At 39.5% G+C, this 24,324-nt stretch overlaps 1 protein-coding gene across 14 annotated transcripts in view; it reads right to left on the bottom strand.

Annotated features, from left to right (window-relative positions):
- Positions 1–24,324, bottom strand: part of macf1a (microtubule actin crosslinking factor 1a) — a 319,162-nt gene that overhangs the window by 102,378 nt on the left and 192,460 nt on the right. For all 14 annotated transcript variants that reach the window (XM_057828763.1, XM_057828754.1, XM_057828757.1 and 11 more), the window contains 15 exons: positions 23,286–23,459; positions 23,004–23,171; positions 22,729–22,923; positions 17,515–17,691; positions 17,298–17,421; positions 17,013–17,212; positions 12,119–12,436; positions 11,880–12,046; positions 10,999–11,155; positions 10,797–10,908; positions 8,650–8,709; positions 8,326–8,564; positions 6,856–6,985; positions 2,962–3,161; positions 2,371–2,863 (listed from right to left, as the gene is read on the bottom strand). In XM_057828763.1, the coding sequence (XP_057684746.1) occupies positions 2,371–2,863; positions 2,962–3,161; positions 6,856–6,985; positions 8,326–8,564; positions 8,650–8,709; positions 10,797–10,908; positions 10,999–11,155; positions 11,880–12,046; positions 12,119–12,436; positions 17,013–17,212; positions 17,298–17,421; positions 17,515–17,691; positions 22,729–22,923; positions 23,004–23,171; positions 23,286–23,459 (2,914 nt within the window). The remainder of the gene's footprint in view (positions 1–2,370; positions 2,864–2,961; positions 3,162–6,855; positions 6,986–8,325; positions 8,565–8,649; positions 8,710–10,796; positions 10,909–10,998; positions 11,156–11,879; positions 12,047–12,118; positions 12,437–17,012; positions 17,213–17,297; positions 17,422–17,514; positions 17,692–22,728; positions 22,924–23,003; positions 23,172–23,285; positions 23,460–24,324) is intronic.

The raw sequence follows: 24,324 nt of genomic DNA, 5'->3' as shown, positions 1-24,324 counted from the left end.
TGCGTGGCTGTTTCGTAGCTTTGCCGTTGCAAAGGCATGTAGTCAACGACCATTGCTTACATCAAATTTCGTGTTGCACATTTATGCCGTGAGGTGACGTGTTCATTTTGCATCTTTGGGATGTGGTGTAAGTTCGATTGAGTGTAATGTGCTTAGTTGCCGCCTTGTGGCCAAATTGACCGCGTGTGTGTATGCCATGCTTCCGGGTTGTGCGTGCGCATCCGCGCCCACTCCCACCTTTGTGTTTATTGCACTGTGCAATTCATTTGTGTGTTATTGATTATTGTGCAGTCAATTTGCATTGTTTTACATTGGCACTGATATGCTGGGGGTCGGGACCAGTGTTTTGAGAGCCATATGCGACTCTTTAGCGCTGCCCTAGTGGCTCCCTGGAGCGTTTCAAAAATGTTTAAAAATGGATAAAGGGAGGGATATATATATTTTGTTTTAAGATGGTTTCTGTAGGAAGACAAACATGACACAAACAATCTTTTTCCAATGCTGTAAAAATGTACAATAATTATTACATCTCAACATTTCTGTCAACGAAGATTTGCGTCATAGCCTGCGACATATTTTTCTATTTAAAAAAAAAAAAACAGTAGAAAAGAGGATTTAAAATTTCTTGGGCCAAATCAATTGCATTCATTGCCAATGCGGAAGGATTTTCTGAATGTTTGCTCTGTAGTGAGAAGTTGTCAAATCACAAAAGGAGTAATGTGGAAAGACATTTGCAGGAAAGGCATACTACTTTTGCAGCCGAGTACCCAGTAAGTGCAATTGCAGTACTTCTGGAGAAATTAGAAGAGTGCAAAAATAGATTTAAAAGTTAATTGCATCTCCTAACTCCACTACTGCTGCGAGCTTTGTTGCAACACGGGATAAATAAAGTGTGGAAAACCGTTCACAGATGGTGACTGGTAAATAAAGAAGTCATTCATCAACATATCAGAACACCTATTTGCAGACTTAAAAAACAAAACCGCGATAATACAGAAAATCAAATACACGGTTCTTGCACTAAGACAGTGAAGAAAAGGCCATAAAATGGCAGGCAACTTCACCAATCAGCAAATCAAGGACATTCATTTAGTGGCAACATACTCTGCGATGAGTCGTGTGATGTGATTGATATTGAACACCCATCGCTTTCACGCAGGTACGTGAACTCAGATTTTATACTTTACCTTTGCAAAAGGGTGCCGTTTTATTTTTCTGTTTTGCGTTTTGTTGCACTACGTTTATTGTCCACATAAGAGCCACGTTTTGCACATTCTATTTTGTTATTTTTTTTTCGAATTTTAAAAATACAAATGACATCAATATTTGGATTTTTTAATTGCATTTCTTTAGTTTTTTTCAAAGAAATTACACATAATTCATCAATACTGTAATGAAGTTAAACTTGAAGCATTATCAGACAACAACAAGTAGTCACGTGGTGTTTCATTCCCTATAGAAAGCACTGCAAGGAAAATAAACATTTAATCATGAGGGCTCATTATGTATTCATAGCCAGCTTAGTCATTTTGATAGTAGGCTAATATAGCTAATATACAGTAGATACATACAACATGTGTTGCCTTCATTATAATACTTCTATAAGCCTTTTAATTTTTTGCGGCTCCAGACATATTTGTTTTTTGTTATTTTGGCCTACGACGGCTCTTTCAACATTTTGGGTTGCCGACCCTTGTGTTAACCCTAACACGAACACGAAATTCAGAATTTTTGACATTACGCTTAATCTTCGCGTTAGCGGGTTTTAATTAGTCGGTGGAGTTTCAACAAATTCCATGCAGTTTGTCAGTTATTTGTTAGTTTAGTTACTTTGATAATAAAGTAATCAGTAAAGCAACTAAATTACTTTTTTGAGGCGTAATCAGTAATTAAAATGTTTTCAAGTAATCTGTGACAACACTGGTAAATAATAAAGGATTAATTAGCTAAGGTAACATTTTTATAACACATTATTCAGAATATTTGGTAATTACGGTAGCAGGATTTTAGAGAATAGGGTTGCAAAATGAGTCACGTCATCACTCGAAATTAATATCTCAAGCCCCCTATTTACTGCAAACTGGACTCCAAGGATTGCCGTTTGTTTGTGCTACGTTTGCGCTAGTTGTTGGGACAACTCTGTTATTGTGAGAGTTGGTACGTTCCGTCAGCCGCGAAAGTTGGATATGGAAAAGCTGACATCATCACTCAAAATTAATATCTCAATATCTATAAAACGATAGCAATACGAACGAAACTTTTTACAACACAAACAAGCCTTACGTGGCACAAACGATTGACGTCATTTTTATATAAATTTGTGTCTGATGGGGGGCCTATTTAACGGAGGCTTCAGGCCATTTTCCTCACCTGCACGTTCTTCTAAGCTCTTGAGCGGCGCTCTGACACTCTCGAGCCTCTTCTTCAGCTCATCCTTTAGGTAAGGTTCAGCCACGATGGCGCTGAGCTCCTCGCACAGCTGCTCGGCCTCGGCCAGCTCGCCACGCCGCCTCTCCAGCTCCGAGCGGATCTCCCCAGTCTCCTGCAGACGCTGCCTCAGCGCTTCAGGCCGGGCGCTCAGCTCTGCCTGACCGTCCAGACGCTCAGCTAGAGTGGCCGCGCTAGCCGAGAGCTCGCGTAGCAGCGCTTGGTAACGCTCGCTGGTGCCCTGCGCTTGGTCTATATGCTCCGAGCGTTGGTCCAGCTTGCCCGTCAGGTCCCTCCACTGCTTGGAGACGGAGTCCAGCTCGGTCCGGACGTCCTCCGCTTCCTTTGGGTCCTGCGTTTGTGATAGAATCCCCTCGGCCGACTGGGTGAGCTGGTCGAACTGCGGGCGACGGGTTTCAAACTCCCGCAGCATGAACTAAAACAACAAGTTGCCATTGAAATGCTTTATTTCCTCAATTTTTCAGGAAAACAAAAACTGTCGTTTTTGGTTATTCGTAATTTCTTACATCATACCTGTACTTGCTGTTTCTGCGTGTTAAGCATGTTGGGGTCGATGCTGAGCGGTCCCAGCACGCTCATCATCAGCTCTTTCTCGCGTAGCCACGGGCCGAGCTGAGACGCAGCCGCCGCGAAGCTGCCCAGTCGGTCGGCGCAAGTCTCCAGCTCCGCTTGGCGCCGCGACGCTGTCTGATTGGCCGAGAGCCACCGAGAGTCTGAAATGAAAGTAGCCAATGGGAGGAAAGACTAAACATTTATATAAATAATAGTCTAACTAGGCATGTGCTGGTTACTGGTTTCAGGTTTAACGTGGTATGAAAACGTCACGGTTTCAAAGCCACTTAAATTTTCCGTCATCCCATAGTACGGTATTAGCTAATTTTCATTTCCTAAAAAATGCAGCGAGAAATAGCTTGGACGGGCAGCGCTCACCACTCCCCCTCCGGTTTTTGCTCTGTCGATGACACTGTTGTCACCGTCTCCACCTGAGCCCCCCCGAAAAAAGTCGCTAGTATGGTATTATTACAGCTACCGAAAAGAAACAGACCGCCGCAACTTAGACGAGGAAGGAAAGCCGACGTGCAGGCAACACCTCCAACATGATTTCACATTAACATGACCATCATCTGTCACTTGACACAAAATTTAAGGAAAGTAAATGCTTTCATGAACGTTTCCCACCAGCTACGAGAGTTCCAGCAGGCTCAGTGTGTTTAGCGATGGTAAAACAAATGCTATAACGTAAGCTTGTTAACGTGGCTAGTTAGCATGCCAAGACGCCTAACTAGTTTCCTTGCTATTAGTGTACTTTTGTAAGGTCTTCCGCCATTGTAAACGTCTGTTCAAAAAAATTTTTTTTCATAATACAGCCTGTGGTATTTTTTTTCCTCTCTGGCGACTTTCTGTGTTGAGAGAGGGTGTGTATAATGTGTAAATAATGATACGAGTGATACACACGCGCGGCCTCTTCCTCTCACTCTCCATTAATATTCAACTAATTAATATTAATGGTAGTAGTGGTATATTAACCCAGAAAATGTAAACATACTCACATTCCTGCATCATAACTTGGGCTGAGAGAGAAATATGTAGAAAATGAGCATGTCTCAGTGTGAAGTGGCTGCATTTTTTATTTTATTTAGAAGTGTTTTTACTTTTTGTATGGAAAACAATTATTTTTGTTCTAATGTTTAGCAACTTGAGCTGTGGGTTTAGTCTATAACTTTATTTCAATTTTATTTTTAAATTTTTTCATCTTTTTAAACATTATGTTCATGTGTGATGTTCCAATTTGCACATATGTTGTGAAAAATTAAAAAAATCCTGTTCAATGGATTTTTTTTTTTTTTAAACCCGTACATCTCAAAATAACACATTTTACATCTATAATTCCAATACTGTGATACTACTGTGCTACTTTTTGCCTATGGTTATCATAGCGTCAAAATCTCATACCAGCACATGCCTAAGTCTAACCAAAGCCCTCTAAAATTAATATATAAAATATTGTATTTTTTCCATTTTCTAAAAATATATTTTTGCGAACTATATACTGATCAAATGTTAAAGTGATACTCTACCTTAAATACATGTAGGCTCTAATAAACCACAATTGTTCTCTTGTACTAAAATATATTGTTAGAAACACATAAAATGTTAAATCAATGGCAATATTTTCTAATATTTAGAACACATTTTGACCGATAGTTGGCGCCATGTTTTGCGGGCTCGCAGTGATGACGTAAAGGGGATCGTTCCAAATGTGTAGTGTATACAACAATTGCGTATTGCTGCCTAAACTCGCGAAGTAAAATGCCACGATGTGCTGCTTTTGGATGCAATTTCCAGTGAAATTGAAACAAGGGGAGTAACGTGAGTGGTCAAGGTGGAATTTTTATTTTTTTGTGAATAAATGTGCGTAAGTGGCAGCTTCTCCCCTTTTTGGTCCCTGTATGCACGTATCCTACCTACCACGCGTTACAACTGGCGCACGAATATTTTTCCTGGATTCTTAGTCAAGTAAGGGATCCGTCTATTTTCTGGATCCGACGGTCCCACCGCAGCTGCAATATTGGTTTCGGATCTGTCTATTTTCTGGATTCGATGGTCCCACAGCGGCTTTTCGAATCCGTCTATTTTGTGGCTTCGACGGCCTGATCGCGGCTGCAATGTTATCACGGGATTGGTCTAATTCCTGCATCTTCGAGTGAGTGAAAAAAACGCGGATTTGGATTACTATTGTAATCTTTTTTGTTGACTATCATACCAAATAATTAAAGCACTATGGCACGCTACAGTGACGACAGTGACTCTGACATGGACTATACTTTTATGTTGGAGTTTGTCTGGTAACGCGTGTGTGTGTACCGCTGAGCTCCCGATGAGTCAAGGTGGAAATATTATTTTTTGTGAATAAATGTGCATAAATGGAAGCGTCTTCCCCTTTTGGTACTTTTATTCACGTATCCTACCTACCACGTGTTACAATGTACAAGACATGGATTACACTCGATTCCAGGATTTGTTCCCGTCAGATGACGAATTTAATGAGGACAGTTAGCATACGACAGCTCTGGATGCTAAAAATCTACATAATTATACAAGTGACGTCACGCACTGCGACGTTACAAGAATGGCGACCAATCACTTAAAATAATTTTTAAAACTTTGTTAAAATGAAAACATTAAGAGGGGTTTTAATAGCAAATTATTATAACTCATACTAACATTTATCTTTTAAGAATCACTTGTCTTAAAGATCGAGGATCACTTTAAGAAAAACAAATTTAAAAAATTAAATTGAATGAAAACAAATACACTCAAAAGTTGATATCTAATTTTCCCCCCCTCCATAGTAATAACTCATTGCCTGCCATTGACGGCGCTGAATGTCCAATCCATTTTGACTGTGAGCAAGCAGCAATCACTCACAGTCAAAAGCAGTGAAACATGAGCATTCTATGATTCAGTTTAAATAACTTTGACGTTTAATGTTGTCAAGGGTAAGAAATGAGTTCAATATGATTAAATTTAGAAAAAAAAAATTCTACTTTAGAGTGTTATTGGGTACGGAAGCGTATTCAGGGGGTCTGCATATTTCTGACAAGCAAATATAATGCTTTTAAGAACATTTTAAGACCTCTGAGTAGAAAAAAATAAGACCACTACCAAGGAACAAATATGTATATATATTTTTTTATATAAATCAGTGCATCTTCAGTTCAGTAAACATAATAGTAAGGTACTGCTGTCAACAGTAGGGAAACGAGTGAAAGTTTTACTACTTATCAAACTGCCTCAGTGCATCGGATTTCTCCTTAATGTCAGCCTTCAGGTCCACATCTTTGTTTGAGGTGTACAAGTGGTGTCAGCTAATCGTTTGCAGCCCCCACAGTATTTCTACCTTTAGCATAGCAGTTAGGGCAGATGCAGAAAAAGCACTTGTGCTGGGACCTCAGGCTCGACACCAAAGGCCTTGCACTTGCGTTAGTGCCTGTTGGTGCGAACATTTGCATGTGGACTGTTGTTGCCTGACTAGCAGCATAGTGTGTACACTTAATGCAATAATTACAATCAAATATATGAGATTTTTTTAAGGCTAAAAAGAGATTACTAAATGTTTTCTTGCCGTTTTCGACACGGACGCCGACTCAAAAAGTAGTTTGTGATGAGTGTGTATTATGAAAAGATTTTCTCTCACTTTCACATGTTGTTTACTTAAAAATAGCAAGTAGAAGCTTCGAGAAATTAACACTTCCCACACATGGAGGACAACTAGTTTTGAACATTTTAGCACTTTTACACACAGAAAGTGAAGCTCATTTTTTGCTGCAAAAATAGGCAACAAGTCTTGAAAAAAAATCATAAATTGGGTCACTCTGTATAAATTGTGTATTAGGTGGCACATACCGATCTCTTGCAGCTGTTGCCTCCATGCGTCAGCCTCAGGGGAATCGGGGTTGTCGGCAATCAGTTTCCTTAGAGTTCCCTTTAGCTCCTCCACCTTAGAAGACTGCTCTGCCAACTCCGACAGCAGCGCCTAGCCATTATTAGATGTTAATGTCTTCATTAGTATTAGCATTTCTTTTTAGCGTTCATTTCTTTGATGGGTTTTTACATAACACATCGAAGTCAGAATTTGGAGAGGAGTATTGCAGTCTACTGGAAAACAGGGAGTTTAAGTCTACGTAAAGTAGCATTTTGAATATTTATGATTACCGTAACCTTATGCTAGTTTCTGTTAGCCTATCTAAGGCCTATAGTGTTACATATTTGTATTAAGCTAGCTTGACAAAATTATACCTATTTTGTCTTAAGTTTTTAAGTCTAATTATGGCTCAAAGGCAAAAGCTATCTGAAAAATGTACTTTGGGGAAAACTAGGGGGGGGGAAAGTAGTTCTGTTGTGTAATGCAACTTGTTAAGATCAAATGTGCATTCAGAAAAATGAATAAATCTGAATTTTCATCAGTCTTTCAATACAATTTTTCTATTAACATGCCAGCTAAAAGCTGTTGGTATTTTGTAAAATTAAATTGTAAGGGTTGGCCGAACACTTTGGTGCACAAATAGTGTTCTATGAACATTGCCTCACATTTTGGAGTCTTCTTTTCATCTCAACAAACTGAACAACACAATAGCCTCAATTCTTGTGTGAGAACAGGTGCTAAGTAAAACTTGAAAAAGTTCTTTTAAAAGTTTAAATGAGTTTAAAGCAAAAGGTAGAATTATATGAACATTTTTTGATATGGTCTCTTGTGGAGTCACGTGGATATTTCGTGACGCAATTCTGGTATCAATCCTTCCTTGTGTGTTTTTGGTGGAAATAATTCAGTGGCTGCACTTCTATTCCCATACAGTAGTTGGCAGCGTGCAGCAGCGTTGCCTTGCAGTCTGCTGAAGTAACAACAACATTAGACTAAACCAAGTAGAGATTTGTGTACGCTGCCTTCTAGTGGTTGCTCAGATTAGACCTTTTATAAGTGAAATTTGGGCTCATTTTGGTTTTGACTCCTAAAACGGAATCATGGAGTATTTAGAATCCTGCATTTAAGCAGGTTTGGACTAAAGCAGGTTTGTACTAAAAAAAGAGAAAGTTACAATGAAAAACGTATGTTGTTGAAACATAAAACAAAAACATTTTTACTTGAGTGCTGGATGAGGTTTCAGGAATAAATTGGTATAAACGAACTTATGTCCATTTTGATTCGTTTTTTCTAAAGTAATATACAAATATCGCAATAATCGTCTTCAAGTGTAGTATCAGAACTAATCAGGACTACATCGAATCGTGCCCTGTGAATTGTGATACGAATCGTATCGCCAGATATGAGGCAATACACACACACGTACTGTACAGTACAATAAAATCATGAATAACCTTGTTCTCCTGGGCCTGAGCACGCACCACCTCCGGCTTGGACGGCGAGGCAGTATGTCCCTGGGCGAGGACAGTCTCTTTGTCATTTAGCCAGCTCTGCAGCTCCTCAGCGCCGCGCCTGGCCCGCTGCCTCTGCTCCAGGGAGGCCTGCAGCCGGCTCAGGCGCTCATTCAGGTCCGCGCCCAGTGCCTCGTGTCTGGCGTTGACGTCGGACACGGCTACCTGGATCTCTGTTAGGTCTGACGGGAGACATGATGTATTTTAGGACCAAATGTCATGTAAAAGCGGAGTTAAATGAGCAACTGCAAGCAATGTCCTGACAACCTTTACAAGTATGAATTCCGTTGATACTCCCGGGAGCAGAACTGTTGATTTGGGGAGCACCTACAAAACACAAACATACGAAATATTAGGTCTGTCAAACGATTAAAATTTTTAATCGAGTTAATTACAGCTTCAAAATTAATTAATCGTAACTAATCGCAATTCAAACCATCTCTAAAATATGTCATATTTTTCAGTAAATTATTGTTGGAATGGAAAGATAAGACACAAGACAGATATATACATTCAACATACGGTACATAAGTACTGTATTAGTTTTTTATAACAATAAATCAACAAGATGGCATTCACATTATTAACATTCTCTTAAAGCGATCCATGGATAGAAAGACTTGTAGTTCTTAAAAGATAAATGTTAGTACAAGATATAGAAATTTTAGATTAAAACCCCTCTTAATGTTTTCGTTTTATTAAAATTTGTAAAATTTTCAATCATAAAATGAACTAATAGCTCGCCATTGTTGATGTCAATAATTACACCATGCTCACTCATGGTGCTGAAAGCCTTAAAATCAGTTGGACCCAAGCGCCAGCAGAGGGCGCCAAACACCAAAAAACAAGTAACAAGCTGACATTACACTCTGCTGTCATTTTAATCTGTTTGAGCGGAGCATGTGCGTTAATTGCGTCAAATATTTTAACGTGATTAATTTAAAAAATTAATTACCGCCCGTTAACGCGATAATTTTGACAGCCCTAGAAAATATATATTGTTTTAAGTTTGTACCATAAGCAGTTTCTGAAAACGTTTGTCTGTCAATATTGTGTAGGGCTCCAGCTATCGATGTAATCAATTAATCTATCGATTAGTTAGTTTGAGTAATCGGATTTAATGCATTGCAGAATAAATTTTAGAAGGTGCTGAACAAAGATACAAGTGTTTATGACTGAAATAACATTTATATTGATAAGTAAGATCGCACTTTCAAAAAACAATAAAATGCGAATAGAAAATATAATTGATGAAGTAGCGCCCCCCAAAACAAAAACAAAAAAATTATTATTTTATTTATTTATTTTTGTGTGTTCGATGTATTTATCATTCAGATCTAGCATTGGAAAGATACGTATAAGAAATGTTTTTTTTTACTTTTTCCCCCACCGAATTATTTTTAAATAATAAAGTAGAAAAATGCTTGTCTTTATTAAATGCTTTATTGAGCTCACTTACACACAATGAGATGCCACAGCAACTGTTTAACAAGCTAAACGATGATTGACGCATGTGACACTTTGAAGTTTCAGCTACCAAGCATCTCTGGCAATATCAAACCTTAACGTCTGTCAATCATCGTTAACCTTAATAAGCAATTTCAGTGTACTGCCCGACGAAGAAAAGCAGCAGGAGGGAGAATGAGACTACGAGATCTGATCAGGACAGCTCATCTGTATTAGTTCATTTATTTTTTAATTGAGAAAAACAAACAAACAAACAAACAAACAAATGCAATGGACTGAGGGCACGAGGTTTGAAGCACAAAGTAGCAGGGGATCACAGTAAATGCATTTAAAATTAAAATACCTGAGCTAAACGGTATAAAAAATATAAATAAATGAGGATCTAAGTACAACAAAAGAACAATTGGCTAACTTGCGTATCAAAAGTCCGCTAGCTTAAATGCTATAAAATGCCAACGTCTTTTTGCAATGCTCTTAACAAATCATTCAAACACATATTTCCCACCAAAAACTGCTTAATACTCTACTAAACTAAATAAAGAATGTATAAACAAACGATAGCTCAAACAAAAACATTCCTTATGTTAGTCTAAACAGGGTGCAGCTGGATTCAGCCATGTTAGACGTGTTATGGCATTTCACTGTTGCCACTAGAGGGCAGTGTATCCACCCAAATCAATAAAACTTAATGCAACACTTTCAAAACAAATTTAATTAAACGAATTCTCGAAGCAGCAAAATTGAATTCGATGCTTTTTTCTAATCAAATTAATCAAGTTAATCGATTAATCGTTCCAGCAGTAATATTGTGTATTGACATGAACCGGTTACATGTTCATTGTCCGTTTTATTTTGACATTGATCGCCGATGAGTCCATTACTTACCTACATGTGCTCTGATAGTAATTCAGCTAAACTATACGTCTAATAGAGAAACAATCTCTTACCAGCTTTGCTTTTTGGGGCTGTGATGTCAATGACTTGTGCCTCCAGCTCAGTGCCGCTCTTGTTCAACTCCTGCACCCTGGACGCCTGTGATTCCCACTCTTTTAGAAGCTCCTGAAGGCGGTATTAATATCATCACGGTCAGATTCAAAATGAGTCCCAGAAGGCAGCAAATGTGACCGCACGGTGTGTTTGCAGACCTACCTGGAGCTGATGGACTCGCCTCTGCAGCGCCTCCGTGTCCAGGGTGACCTCTTTGGCGGGCAGCTGCTCCTGTGCAGACTGGAGCCACCTGAGGAGGGAGCCGGAGAGCCCGCGGAAGTGAAGGAGCTGCTCTTCACATGCCAAAATGGCAGCCAGTCTGCCCAGAAAAGGAAAAAAAGGAGAAAAGTTGAGCTTTTCTTACATGACAGATATTACTGTACACACATAAAGAGATTGGAGAGGTTACTGAGTGAGGGGGAAATAAAGTTCTGACAATTGAATTTTGCAGGTCAAATTAACCCATTTGAAAATCTAGTACAAAGACTTCAAAATCACGACAGCCATTAAACATCAGGGGTAAGAAACACACAACAGATGAGCTAAAGCAATTCATATATTTTTTAAATCATCGAAAAGATATTTAGTACATTGCAGAAAACAGTAAAATCACAAACATTTATCTCACAAAATACAAAGTCCATGTGATTAACAAGGCTCACTGTGCTGGAAGCAGGATTAATCCTATTCAAATTCCCTGACAGTGCAGCCTGATGGGCTGTCAAGCACTGTTGCCGTAGCAACTACTGCCCCGGGTCGACTACTGTTTTGGAAAAGGGCATTTTTTTGGTGGGAAACCTCAAATCCGTTCTAATCAAATGTTCATCAGGTCATTGATGAATTGAGTCACCAAAGCTCAACACCTACAAAAACATGCTCTTTATTCATTTTTATAGGGGGTATACTGTAAAAAAGCTACATTTTATTGTAGATTATTATGATAATAACCTTCAATTCTGCTAATTTACACTTTGTATAAAAATAAATAGAAATTTTAAAGCTAGAATTCTTCAACACTGGGGTATTGGGGACCCTTTTATCACCTTTGGTTAACGTCGTCTTCAAGTCGCTGAAAGTCATCCGACACGCCCTTGACATGCTCCAGGAGGCTTTGTGTGCGGCCCAAAACTTGTGATGTGCCGAGTTCTTCTGCCAGGCTGCAGAATGACTTCAGCTGAGGGGCTTCTTGTTGCAGCTCTGACTTTACTTCCTGTAAAAACGACCCTCAGATTATATTGACGATCCATAAATTCAAATTTATAATTCAAAGCTTAATGCTGACCTCTACTGTCTGCCTGTAGTCGTCCACGCTGCGATCAGGTTGACCCGCTGGGCTCAGATCCTTTGCACGACTCTGGATGAAGACCTCGAGATCGCCCGAGAGTCGCTCGTAGTTCTCCAGCTTGGGCAGTAGAGTCTTGAGTTCGGCTTCCCGCCCAGCTTGGCTGACCTGGGCGGCGGCGAACCTCCACGTCAGCTCGTCCAGAGAACCCTGTAGACCTGAAGCAGTGGAAGCGTCGGGGCTTTGGAGCAGCTTAGCGACAGAGTCCCGAGTGGCCTCCACGCTGCCCTGGTGGGAAAGGAGCTCCTGACGGAGTTTCTATGGAGGGAGATTGTGCAAAATTAGTCACAAGGCCAGGGAAGACCTTTAGAGCTCAAGTTTAACAGGTTTCATCAATTGAAATTTAAGTTAAGACTTTGAAGCAACACAAGGTAACTTTTCAACCTTTATAAAATATTTTCCAAACATTTGTGATATGTTGACTGACAACTAGTTGAACGACACCTCTTTTATACAGTGCCTTGCAAAAGTATTCGGCCCCCTTGAATCTTGCAACCTTTCGCCACATTTCAGGCTTCAAACATAAAGATATGAAATTTATTTTTTTTGTCAAGAATCAACAACAAGTGGGACACAATCGTGAAGTGGAACAACATTTATTGGATAATTTAAACTTTTTTAACAAATAAAAAACTGAAAAGTGGGGCGTGCAATATTATTCAGCCCCTTTACTTTCAGTGCAGCAAACTCACTCCAGAAGTTCAGTGAGGATCTCTGAATGATCCAATGTTGTCCTAAATGACCGATGATGATAAATAGAATCCACCTGTGTGTAATCAAGTCTCCGTATAAATGCACCTGCTCTGTGATAGTCTCAGGGTTCTGTTTAAAGTGCAGAGAGCATTATGAAAACCAAGGAACACACCAGGCAGGTCCGAGATACTGTTGTGGAGAAGTTTAAAGCCGGATTTGGATACAAAAAGATTTCCCAAGCTTTAAACATCTCAAGGAGCACTGTGCAAGCCATCATATTGAAATGGAAGGAGCATCAGACCACTGCAAATCTACCAAGACCCGGCCGTCCTTCCAAACTTTCTTCTCAAAAAAGGAGAAAACTGATCAGAGATGCAGCCAAGAGGCCCATGATCACTCTGGATGAACTGCAGAGATCTACAGCTGAGGTGGGAGAGTCTGTCCATAGGACAACAATCAGTCGTACACTGCACAAATCTGGCCTTTATGGAAGAGTGGCAAGAAGAAAGCCATTTCTCAAAGATATCCATAAAAAGTCTCCTTTAAAGTTTGCCACAAGCCACCTGGGAGACACACCAAACATGTGGAAGAAGGTGCTCTGGTCAGATGAAACCAAAATTGAACTTTTTGGCCACAATGCAAAACTATATGTTTGGCGTAAAAGCAACACAGCTCATCACCCTGAACACACCATCCCCACTGCCAAACATGGTGGTGGCAGCATCATGGTTTGGGCCTGCTTTTCTTCAGCAGGGACAGGGAAGATGGTTAAAATTGACGGGAAGATGGATGCAGCCAAATACAGGAACATTCTGGAAGAAAACCTGTTGGTATCTGCACAAGACCTGAGACTGGGACGGAGATTTATCTTCCAACAGGACAATGATCCAAAACATAAAGCCACATCTACAATGGAATGGTTCCAAAACAAACGTATCCAGGTGTTAGAATGGCCAAGTCAAAGTCCAGACCTGAATCCAATCGAGAACCTGTGGAAAGAGCTGAAGACTGCTGTTCACAAACACTCTCCATCCAACCTCACTGAGCTCGAGCTGTTTTGCAAGGAAGAATGGGCAAGAATGTCAGTCTCTCGATGTGCAAAACTGATAGAAACATACCCCAAGCGACTGGCAGCTGTAATCGGAGCAAAAGGTGGCGCTACAAAGTATTAACGCAAGGGGGCGGAATAATATTACACGCCCCACTTTTCAGTTTTTTATTTGTTAAAAAGGTTTAAATTATCCAACAAATTTTGTTCCACTTCACGATTGTGTCCCACTTGTTGTTGATTCTTGACAAAAAAATTGAAATTTTATATCTTTATGTTTGAAGCCTGAAATGTGGCGAAAGGTTGCAAGGTTCAAGGGGGGCGAATACTTTTGCAAGGCACTGTATCTTGAGGGGGTCTGTATCGCTTTCACCCGGCACTAATTAACTTTGAGGAGGGTAGCATGAACCCTGCCACACGAAAAAAAAACTACAAATGTGCTGATTGCGGCACACGTCACTTCCCCCTTTTCCCATTTGTTATAAAGACTGAAGTCGATGTGAACGCTTTCTCGCGAATACCATCATATGCTATCGTTTAGCCAAAACTGGATTCATAACCTTATTACCATTCGTCCTTCACACAGCCGCTGGAAACAGAAATGTTGATTAATCCATCTCCAAGCGACCGGGAGATTGATTTTTAATTCTGATGATTTTACAACACTGTTCGGGTGAACGCTGGTCCTCATGGAAGAAGCAGTCTTCCTTATGGCAAAACACTACCGCTTTTGTCCAACTGCGTCACTATAATCAACCAAAACTGAAAAGCTACCAAGTGTTGCTTTGAACTAAACTCTACTAAGAATTTAATGCAACTTCTGGGGCCAATTTAGGTGGTAAAAATTGTAAAATTAAAAAAATAATAATTCTCTGGCACAATTTCATGCAATGCAGCACAAAGACCTACTAGATGAAATATAACAGGGGTGCCAAAGTCCGGTCCTCGAGAGCCCCTATCCAGTTTTTTTTCCATGTCTCCCTCTGTTAACACACCTGAATCAAATGATTAGCTCATCAGGAAGCTCTGCTGAAGCCTAATATCAATCCTGATTATTTGATTCAGGTGTGTTGGAGGAGAGAGACATGGAAAACAAGCTGGACAGGGGCTCTCGAGGACCGAACGTAGGCACCCCTGAAATACAAGAGCCTTTAAAAAACAAAATAAAATAGTAAATTTGAGACTTTAAATACCTTTTAAGCCCCAGGTAGGCTCTAAGCAGGTCAGTTTGGAAAATATATGTATTTGCATTTATTAGGATGACCATGGTAATTAATATTTTCTTCAAATGGGATGTGGTTTCTGCTCTAAAGTTAATTTAAAAAACTTGAATGGTTTGAAAATCATGTTCAAAATTCCAGGTTGATACATGAAAACCTGTACAGTGGTACCTCTACATACGGAGTTAATTTGTTACAGGACCTTGTTTTTAAGTTGAAATGGTCGAATGTCGAGCAGGATTTTCCCATAAGAATGTAGCTTCAGCTATCGATTATTTTAGTAGTCGATTAATCGATTGACTGTTTAGTTCAAATAATCGAGTAATTGGAAAAGGAACATAAAAAATTTAAATACCTGAGTTGAGCCTCAAACGGTATAAAAAAATAAATAAATGAGGATTATTGTACAACAAAAAGAACAGTTGGCAAACTTATATAGCAAAAGTCCGCTAGCTTAAATGCTATAAAATGCGAACTTTTTTTTTTTTTAATAATGCTCTTAACAAATGGTTCGGACACATATTCCCCCCAAAAATAGCTATATATATACCAATAAACTAAATTACGATTGCATTAAAAAAAAAAAAACATTAGCTCAAAAAAAACAAATTAGCTTATATTGGTCTTAACAGGGAGCAGATCGATTCAGCCATGTGAAATGAGGTAGACTAGAGGGCCGTATAACCACCCAAATCAATAAAACTTAAAGTAAACGCTTTCAAAACAAACCATTACAATACCACTTTAATTAAACGAATACTCGAAGCAGCCAAATTTAATTCTAATCTTTTTTTCTAATCGAATACTAGAGTTAACCGATTAATCGTTGCAGCACTACATAATACATGATAGTTCCATTAATTCGTTCCACAGCCCGAAAACCTACACTAAATTCTTAATAAACACAGATGTTACAATTGCAAATATCAATTACAAAGAAAAAAACAAGTAAATTATAAATAAAAATCGGAATAATAATATAATAATAGCAATAATTATAATACTACCTGTAATAATGGAACAAACCGGGTTCTAATGTAGCAAATGTGTGTGGTGTACCAAACGGATCGTTTGGCTGACTTGACTGAGAGAGCGTTTTTACTTTCACTTTTTTTACTTGCTGCGGGGGACACTAGGCGTATTGTTTTGCACAAGTTGATGGAATAAAATGATCAGAAACCTGACGAACCTGGTGATTTCTTTGGCGATGTTACCACAATAATAATTGCCACCTTAACTTATAAAGACTGGCGAACGGAGGAGGAACGCCGAGATAGACCGTCTACGGCTGTAATGTTGAGCCATATCACGGATGCGCACCCCACGCTCATGTTTTTCTATCATCAATGTCAATGTCACCTTTTTATTTTTTTCACCACCTGCAACATTGTTGGAACGCATTTTGATTAACTTCTCTCCCAAGAACATCCGCCGTGATTCTGTTTTGCGGGAAAACAAACTCCGGCGCTGTCATAAATCGTCGTATTTTTCGAGCATGTCGTCAGATGTAGAAACAAATTGTTAGTCAAATTTTACGTCGGATGTCGAAAAGATAGTGTGTCGAAGCGATCGTATGTCGAGGTACCACTGTATGCTCTAAAAATGAACTGTTTTTACATGGAGCATTCAGTACCCTTGGCATATTACAAATGACAACATTCAAGGAAACGTCAACAATCTTCCTACTTTAGTAATTTATGTTATTTCATGAATTAACTCATTGGCATCCAGCCCCTCTCACTCAAAATGTATTGGATGTCGATCACTGTCAGTACAGTATATTCGAATTAGATAATAATGTAAACTGAACTTAAGTGACAGTGCAGTATTGTGACAACTTGATTTCACCCTAAAAATGTTCCAATTGTCCTACCTGGTTCTGGGTGAGGGCATCCTGGAGGGCCTGCGCTGTGGGTTCCACGGGCGCAGGGTTCAGGTCCAGTGTGTCGAGCCAAGCCAGAAGAGCCTTCAAGCCTTCCTGAACGCTCACTGACTGGGCCACAGCCGTTTGGAGTTGCTCGGCCCGCTCCGAAACGGATGCCGAAAGTGACGAGAACCTCTTCTCTAAACCATCTGAATGATAATCCATAGAGCATAACGTTTAATGAAGGCAGAAATACTACTGGTAATGTGAACATGTCGTGGTGGTTGATCTGACCTGCAGAACAGAGGATATCCACAGCCTTCAGGGAAGGAGACTCGTCTGTGCTGACCAGGACTCTTCCGGCTCGTTTCACCTTTTCCAACTGAACCGAGCGCTCGGCTAGCTCGTCCTGCAGCAGCTGAACGCATGCAATAGAAAAAAATTGCAATAGTGGCGTCTAGTCATAAATTAGTGAGATCACTGAAGCAGGGAACTGCCACAAAAGCTTTACCTGGACTTGCCGCAAGGTGTCCTGCAGGTTCTTGGGGTCTGTATCTGCACCGACGGGCTTGGCGATACTTTGGTTCTGCTCCTGGGTGCTGAGCCACGAATGGAGCGAGACAACCTCGTCCTGATACTGCTGGTAGCGCTCCAGCAGTCCTGAGAGTCGGCTGCCCAACTCTGATGACTGTACATAAACACATATTACAAATTGCGGTTGCACTTTTTAGTGTAATAAAAAGGAGGTTGGGCACTAAAATTAGGGGTGTGACAAAATATCGAAATGGTGATATATCGTGATACTTTGTATCCCAAAAGGTTATCGATATGCTCCTGCCAAGAATCGGGAAATTGTTTTAAAAAGGTGTCAAGGTCTACAACAAAATAAATAAAAAGGAACCAACAAGTTGCTACCAAAATCTTCCACCATAATGGTGTCTCAATGACAGTGCGTGACGCCTAATCCATTTAGAATGGGAACGTTCATTCATTCTAAACCAGAGGATTCAGTCATTCTGTCCAATTTTTAGGGCATTTACAGGTCACTTGCGGTTCATTCTAGGGCATTTACTAGAGGTTGCATGATAATTATCGATCCGATAATATGAATTATGACGTCATCCAATAAATCCAATAACATTATATATTACCGGGCCTATCAATATTAATTTTGGCACGGTGTCGTGGATTGGGATGTGTGCGTTTGTTTCCACTCCTTTTTTGCCAGTATGGGTATGAACCTTACTATGGCAATTAGCAAATGTTTGCATTTTACAGTGTTATGTTTACTAGTTATTGGGAGGCCTTTTTGTTATTGATAGTCTTGCTGTCCTATAATTGCCAGGTTAAAAAAGTTGTTTTATGGACCAAGACAACAAAAGTTTCCTCTCCTGTTGCACCAAATGTTTTATCTGCTCACAAAGCACAATACCTGTTGGGTTTATGTTTGTTTTAGTTCTGTGCGTATTGTTCAGGGAACACATCATCAATGATATTGACTAACTGATTGTGACTGACTCAAATTATATTTATTTGAAAAAATTAATATGGGCATTTATTTGAAGTAAAAACTGTTCTTGTCTTTGTTTTGTTCATTAAATTAATGCTCATGTCATCATGAAAATTCTGGTTAGGTCAAAGGCAAATCTATGCTGAATCCACCAGTAGTATTTTTGACCTGCAGGTGTTCAAAAACTCAGGTGAATATACATTGAAAAATTATATATATATTATCGGTTATCGTATTGGTATCGTACTTAAGGAGTAGAAAGTTATCGATATCGGTTTCAAAAAATGGATATCGTGCACCCCTATTATTTACTGTTGAGTTTGAGTCACTGCCTATTCATTTGGGTGATTCCCAGTTCACTTCCTGTTCTGTAACTCAAAATAAACAGGAAGTCACCCATAAAATACCCCAAAATCAACAGGAAGTAACGGAAAATCAACAGGTAAATGGCCCAAAATTACCTCATTGCCTGTCATTGGCTGCCACTGACGGCCACAGACGTTTGTTCCGTTTGAAGTGGGAGGGATGGCAGCGAATGAACGAATGTTCCCAGTTCAAATGTTCCCAGTTCACCCTCCCAGTTCAAATAGATTGGACGTCTACTAGTGATAAACTCATTCCAATTCACAGCAGAAGCTTGTTTTTCTGTTTATTAGTTGTTTGTAGAATATCCTAGAATGATTTCCTGACTAATGTATCGATAATCGTTGTATCGCCATATCGTCAGATCATCGTTATCATGAGCTTTGTATCGCAAATCGTATCCTATCGTGATTTGTGAGGTACCAATAGGTTCCCACTCCTAACTAAAATAATAGAAAATTATATTTTTGTACATATTGCATGATAATGTCGGTTAGTAAACTAGGTTAGTCACATCCTGTTGATTTTGAGGCATCTTTTGGAGGTTTTTGGTCAAAAATAATGACCACCAGTGGAGGGGGCCAAGATTGTATGGAAGCTCAATGGATATTGATTTTGTGATTCCTAGTGTCAATGGAAACCAAAGGGGGTATATTTGTCTGGGAGTTTTTGTTGTTGTTGGTCCAAAACAGGGTTTCTCCAGGTATCAGCAAATCTCATTTAATGCTTATTAATGCTACCTTTAATGCCACTTTAAACTAATTTAATGCCCATGCTCAACTGCAGATAGTTTCATACACACAAAACATAAGTAGAGTTGTCCAATAATGACTTTTTTACAGATAACTGCTATCTCGATATAATCCAACTCCAAAAATCCGATATATGCGGTCGTGGACTTAACATATTATGGCTAATTGCATTGTGATGCTGCACTGGGTCCTTCAATAATGATAAATGTAACAACTTCAAGGTATTCTAATAAAAATTCTGTGAGAAATAAGAGAACAACGTCAACTGAAGTTAAGGAAAACGTGCCTCTTGCGCGACTACTGTATTTTTCGGACTATAAGTCGCACCTGAGTAAGAGTCGCACCAGCCATAAAATGCCCAACGAAGAGGAAAAAAACATATATAAGTCGCACCGGAGTATAAGTCGCATTTTTGGGGGAAATGTACTTGATAAAATCCAACACATAGAACAGATATGTCATCTTGAAAGGCAATTTAAAATAAAAATACAATAGAAAACGACATGCTAAATAAGTGTACAGTATGATAATGTTACATGATGCATGAACAACGAAATGCGAACGTGGCCGGTATGTTAACGTAACATAGCTATAGACACTGAACCCCACATTGCTCCTGGTGCTGCGTCACCAGTAGGTGGATGGCGAGACAGTGTAAAGCGCTTTGAGCGCCTTGAAAGGTGGAAAAGCGCTATATAAGTATAACACCATTTACCATTTAAGAGTTATTCAGATAACTATAGCATAAACAACATGCTAACAAGTTTACCAAACCATCAGTGTCACTCCAAAACACCAAAATAACATGTAAAATGATATCATAATGTGTTAACAATTTCACACATAAGTCGCTCCAGAGTATAAGTCGCACCCTGAGCCAAACTATGAAAAAAATTGCGACTTATAGTCCGAAAAATACGGTATATTGTTGAAACTAAAATAGTGCAAACATCAGTTTTTTGGAGCAAGTGCAAAGTGCCAATCTATAGAAATTCCGTTATTTAAATCTCATATGGCTCACACAGTGCTTCTGGCTCAAAATAACAACAAAGGCACGCAGCTTCAGTACAGTAAAAGACGTATGTTATGAGTTTATAATTCATTATTTTTTAATCATTTATTGTTTATTTAATTTTTGCACCATGAACACAAATGGTCTGCTCACTTAACAAATCCCAAGCATCTTACAGCTGTGACCGGCCGTTGCAGAAAGGCAGATTTCTACATTCACTTTGAAGGCAACACGCATATTGGCCCTGAACCGATAATGAAAAACCGATGTCTATATTTTCCGATATCATTTTAAAATGCTTTATCAGACAACTGTAATTAAAATGGTATGAAAAAGTATCTGAACCTATTGGAATTTCTCACATTTCTGTATAAATTCACCATCAAATGTGATCTGATCTTTGTCAAAATCACACAGATGAAAAAAAACAGCCTGCTTCAACTAAAACCACCCAAACATTTATAGATTTTCATATTTTAATGAGGTTAGGATGCAAACAATGACAGAAGGGGGGGAAATAAGTAAATGAACCATCACATTTCATATTTTGTGCCCCCCCTTTGGTAGCAATGACTTTAACCAAATGCTTTGTGTAGCTGCAGATCAGTCTGGCACATCGATCATTACTAATCTTGGCCCATTTTTCCCTACAAAACTGCTGTAGTTCAGTCAGATTCTTGGGATGTCTGACATGAATCGCTGTCTTTAGGTCATGCCACAGCATCTCAATGGGGTTAAAGTCTGGACTTTGACTTGGCTACTCCAGAACATGAATTTTGTTCTTCTGAAAGCATTCTGAAGTTGATTTACTTCTGTGTTTTGGATCGTGTTCTTGATGAAGCATCCATCCTCTTTTTAGCTTCAACTGTCTGACAGACAACTTCAGGTTTTCCTACAAAACATCCCGATAAACTTTTGAATTAATTCTTCCATTAATGATTGCAAGTTGTCCAGGCCCTGAGGCAGCAAAACAGTCCCAAATCATGATGCTCCCTTCACCATGCTTCACGGTAGGGATGAGGTGTTGATGTAGGTAAGCTGTTCCATTTTTCCTCCACACATGACGTTTTGCGTTACTCCCTAAAAATTCAACTTTTTGTTTCATCAGTCCACAAAATATTTCGCCAAAACTTCTGTGGAGTGCCTTTTTGCAAACATTAAACGAGCAACAATGTTTTTTCTTACACAGCAGTAGCTTCCTCCGCGGAGATATTGGAATGTGCGAGTGATTTCTGTACATCTTTAGTAGACACACTAGGGTTCTTTTTAACCTCTCTGGGGATTCTGCGCTGAACCCTTGGTGTCATCTTTGGTAGACAGCCATTCATTGGGAGAGAAGCAACAGTGCCAAACTCTCTCCATTCGTAGACAACTTCTCTGACTGAACATCCAGACTTTTAGAGATGGCTTTGTAACCTTTCCCAGCTATATACAAATCAACAATCCTTGATCGCAGGTTTTCAGACAGCTGTTTTGACCAGGCCATGATGCACATCAGACAATGCTTCTCATCAAGACATTTCTTACCAGGTGTGTGTTTTTTAGTGGGAAGGGCAGCTTTATACCACTTATCAGTGATTGGGCACACAGCTGACTTAAAATGTTCGATAAAAATTGGTTTCAATTGCTCTTTAAGTCTCATTAGGCAGAGGGTTCACTTACTTATTTTTCCCCCTTCTGTCATTGTTTGCATGCTATCCTCATTAAAATATGAAAGCCTATAAATGTTTGGGTAGTTTTCGTTAAAGCAGACAAGGTATTTTAATCTGTGTGATTTTAACAAAGGCCAGAGCACATTTGATGGTGATTTTATGCAAAGCTGAGAAATTCCAAAAGGTTCAGATACTTTTTCATAACACTGTAAGTTAATAAAAAATAACCCATTAAACTTATATAATTTAATGCCTACAGTAGTACATATTATAATAGGATACAGTAGATCATATTCTTTTAAATCAAGGAAAAGTATTGGCATTGAAAGAATTTAAAATGATTCAATTAAAAAACTGCAGCGGGCTAAAAAAAATCTCAAAATTAGAATAAGTAAAAAAAATTGGGGGAGTCAAAAATGGCTGTGCAAATGCTCACCTTGGCGTGAAGTGAGGTATATCTGTGATTAGCGTCCTGCAGCTTGTCTGTCACCAGCTGCTTGGTGGCCTCAAGAGAGCCATCGCCAGACTCCCCATGCTGTTCCAGGGCACCCTGACAGGAGTCAAGAACCTTCTGGCCCGAAATGGAGACGAAGCGCAGGTCAGCCTTGTGGCAGATGATGTCCTCAGCCAGCTGTGGAAGATGGAAAAACACATCCAAAACTATTCACAACTGAGCAAACAGCACCACCTACATGTAGGAGTTCACAGTACCTTTCTGTGCTCCTCCAGCCTGTTTTTCAGTTCTTGAGCATTTGTTTCTCCTTCTCCCAAGCACTTAAGCTCCTGCTCGCTCTGCTCCAGCCAGGCACCGAGATTTCCGTGCTCCTGGAGGAACTTTGCCAGCTCGTCCTTTAGCGCCTCGGACTTTCTCAGTCGCTCCTACAAATGACATGTTTATACAAAATGACGTACAAATACTCTAGATACAGTACAATACCATAAACAATGGATTCATCAACAAGGCTTGGTGCATCATGACCATCTTCAAGTTACCTGGCAGCTGTGTAGCTTTTGCTGGTGTTCCGTCTGCAACTGGTCCAGTGTGGCTCGTAGACGTCTTTTCTCCTCAGGAGAAACCGTGGAGTCGGCCTGTTCTAGTAGCGCACGAGCTGACTGGCTGATTTGAAGAAGCTGGGCCTGTTGAGCCTGGAGTCGCTGGAGTTCGGCCTGCGGAAGATCCAACTCTACTCATCAATACGGAGTTAAGGATATTGGACTTTTAGGTCATATTTCAGGAATGCGGTGCTTTATGCAAGACGAACCAACTGAGCTGACCAATAATGGTAGTTCCCGGGTTACGAGTAGGACGTACTCGACTTACGTGATTTCGACTTTACGATGCCAGAGTCTCGGCCGCCATTTTGCCTCCATTTTTTTTTTTTAAGTCGCATAAATAAGACCTTATTGTACCTCATAGTACCTTATTTTTTTACTTTATTAATATGATGTGTTCTGTCCTCACTACACAGTTTTTCAGCTTTTCAGATGGCAAACAAGGCAATTGTGCTTTTTGAAGCTTTTGACTTGAGTTTTGACAATTTGTAAAGCTGTAACACACATTTGTACACTTGTGTTCAAAACGACACGCATTTTAACAACACTTGAAACAAAACAATTGGTGTTCAAACGTCCATAGAGTCTAATCAAAAAGTAAATTAAGTAGATTAAATTCTAGGCAAATTTGCCTAACAAAAGTCTGCTAACTTAAATGCTACAAATGCTAACGTATTAATTCTCATAGCAAATCGCTCACATGTAACTCCACAAACTGCAGCTGTAAACTGTAGAAATATATTTCCATTTATTCACAATAATCACACGTGAACAATGCCACTTACTTTTCTAACATATTCACACAGGCCCCTTTTGTCTTCTTACCAGTATATGTACTTTTATCAGGGTGGGGGATGTTGTACATTCCAAGCAAGAGACCCTCCCCAGTGAGAAGAGAGGAAAAAGGCTATGCAGGGGGAGGCTGGAGACTTTTGCTTTGTCTCCTGGTACTAGTAATGTCTTGTCTTTTCTGTTTGTC

This window comes from Corythoichthys intestinalis, chromosome 22 (assembly GCF_030265065.1).
Source record: "Corythoichthys intestinalis isolate RoL2023-P3 chromosome 22, ASM3026506v1, whole genome shotgun sequence".
Classification (NCBI taxonomy): Eukaryota; Metazoa; Chordata; class Actinopteri; order Syngnathiformes; family Syngnathidae; genus Corythoichthys; species Corythoichthys intestinalis.
Note: the sequence above shows the minus strand (reverse complement) of the source record. Positions and strands in the feature narration are given on the sequence as shown.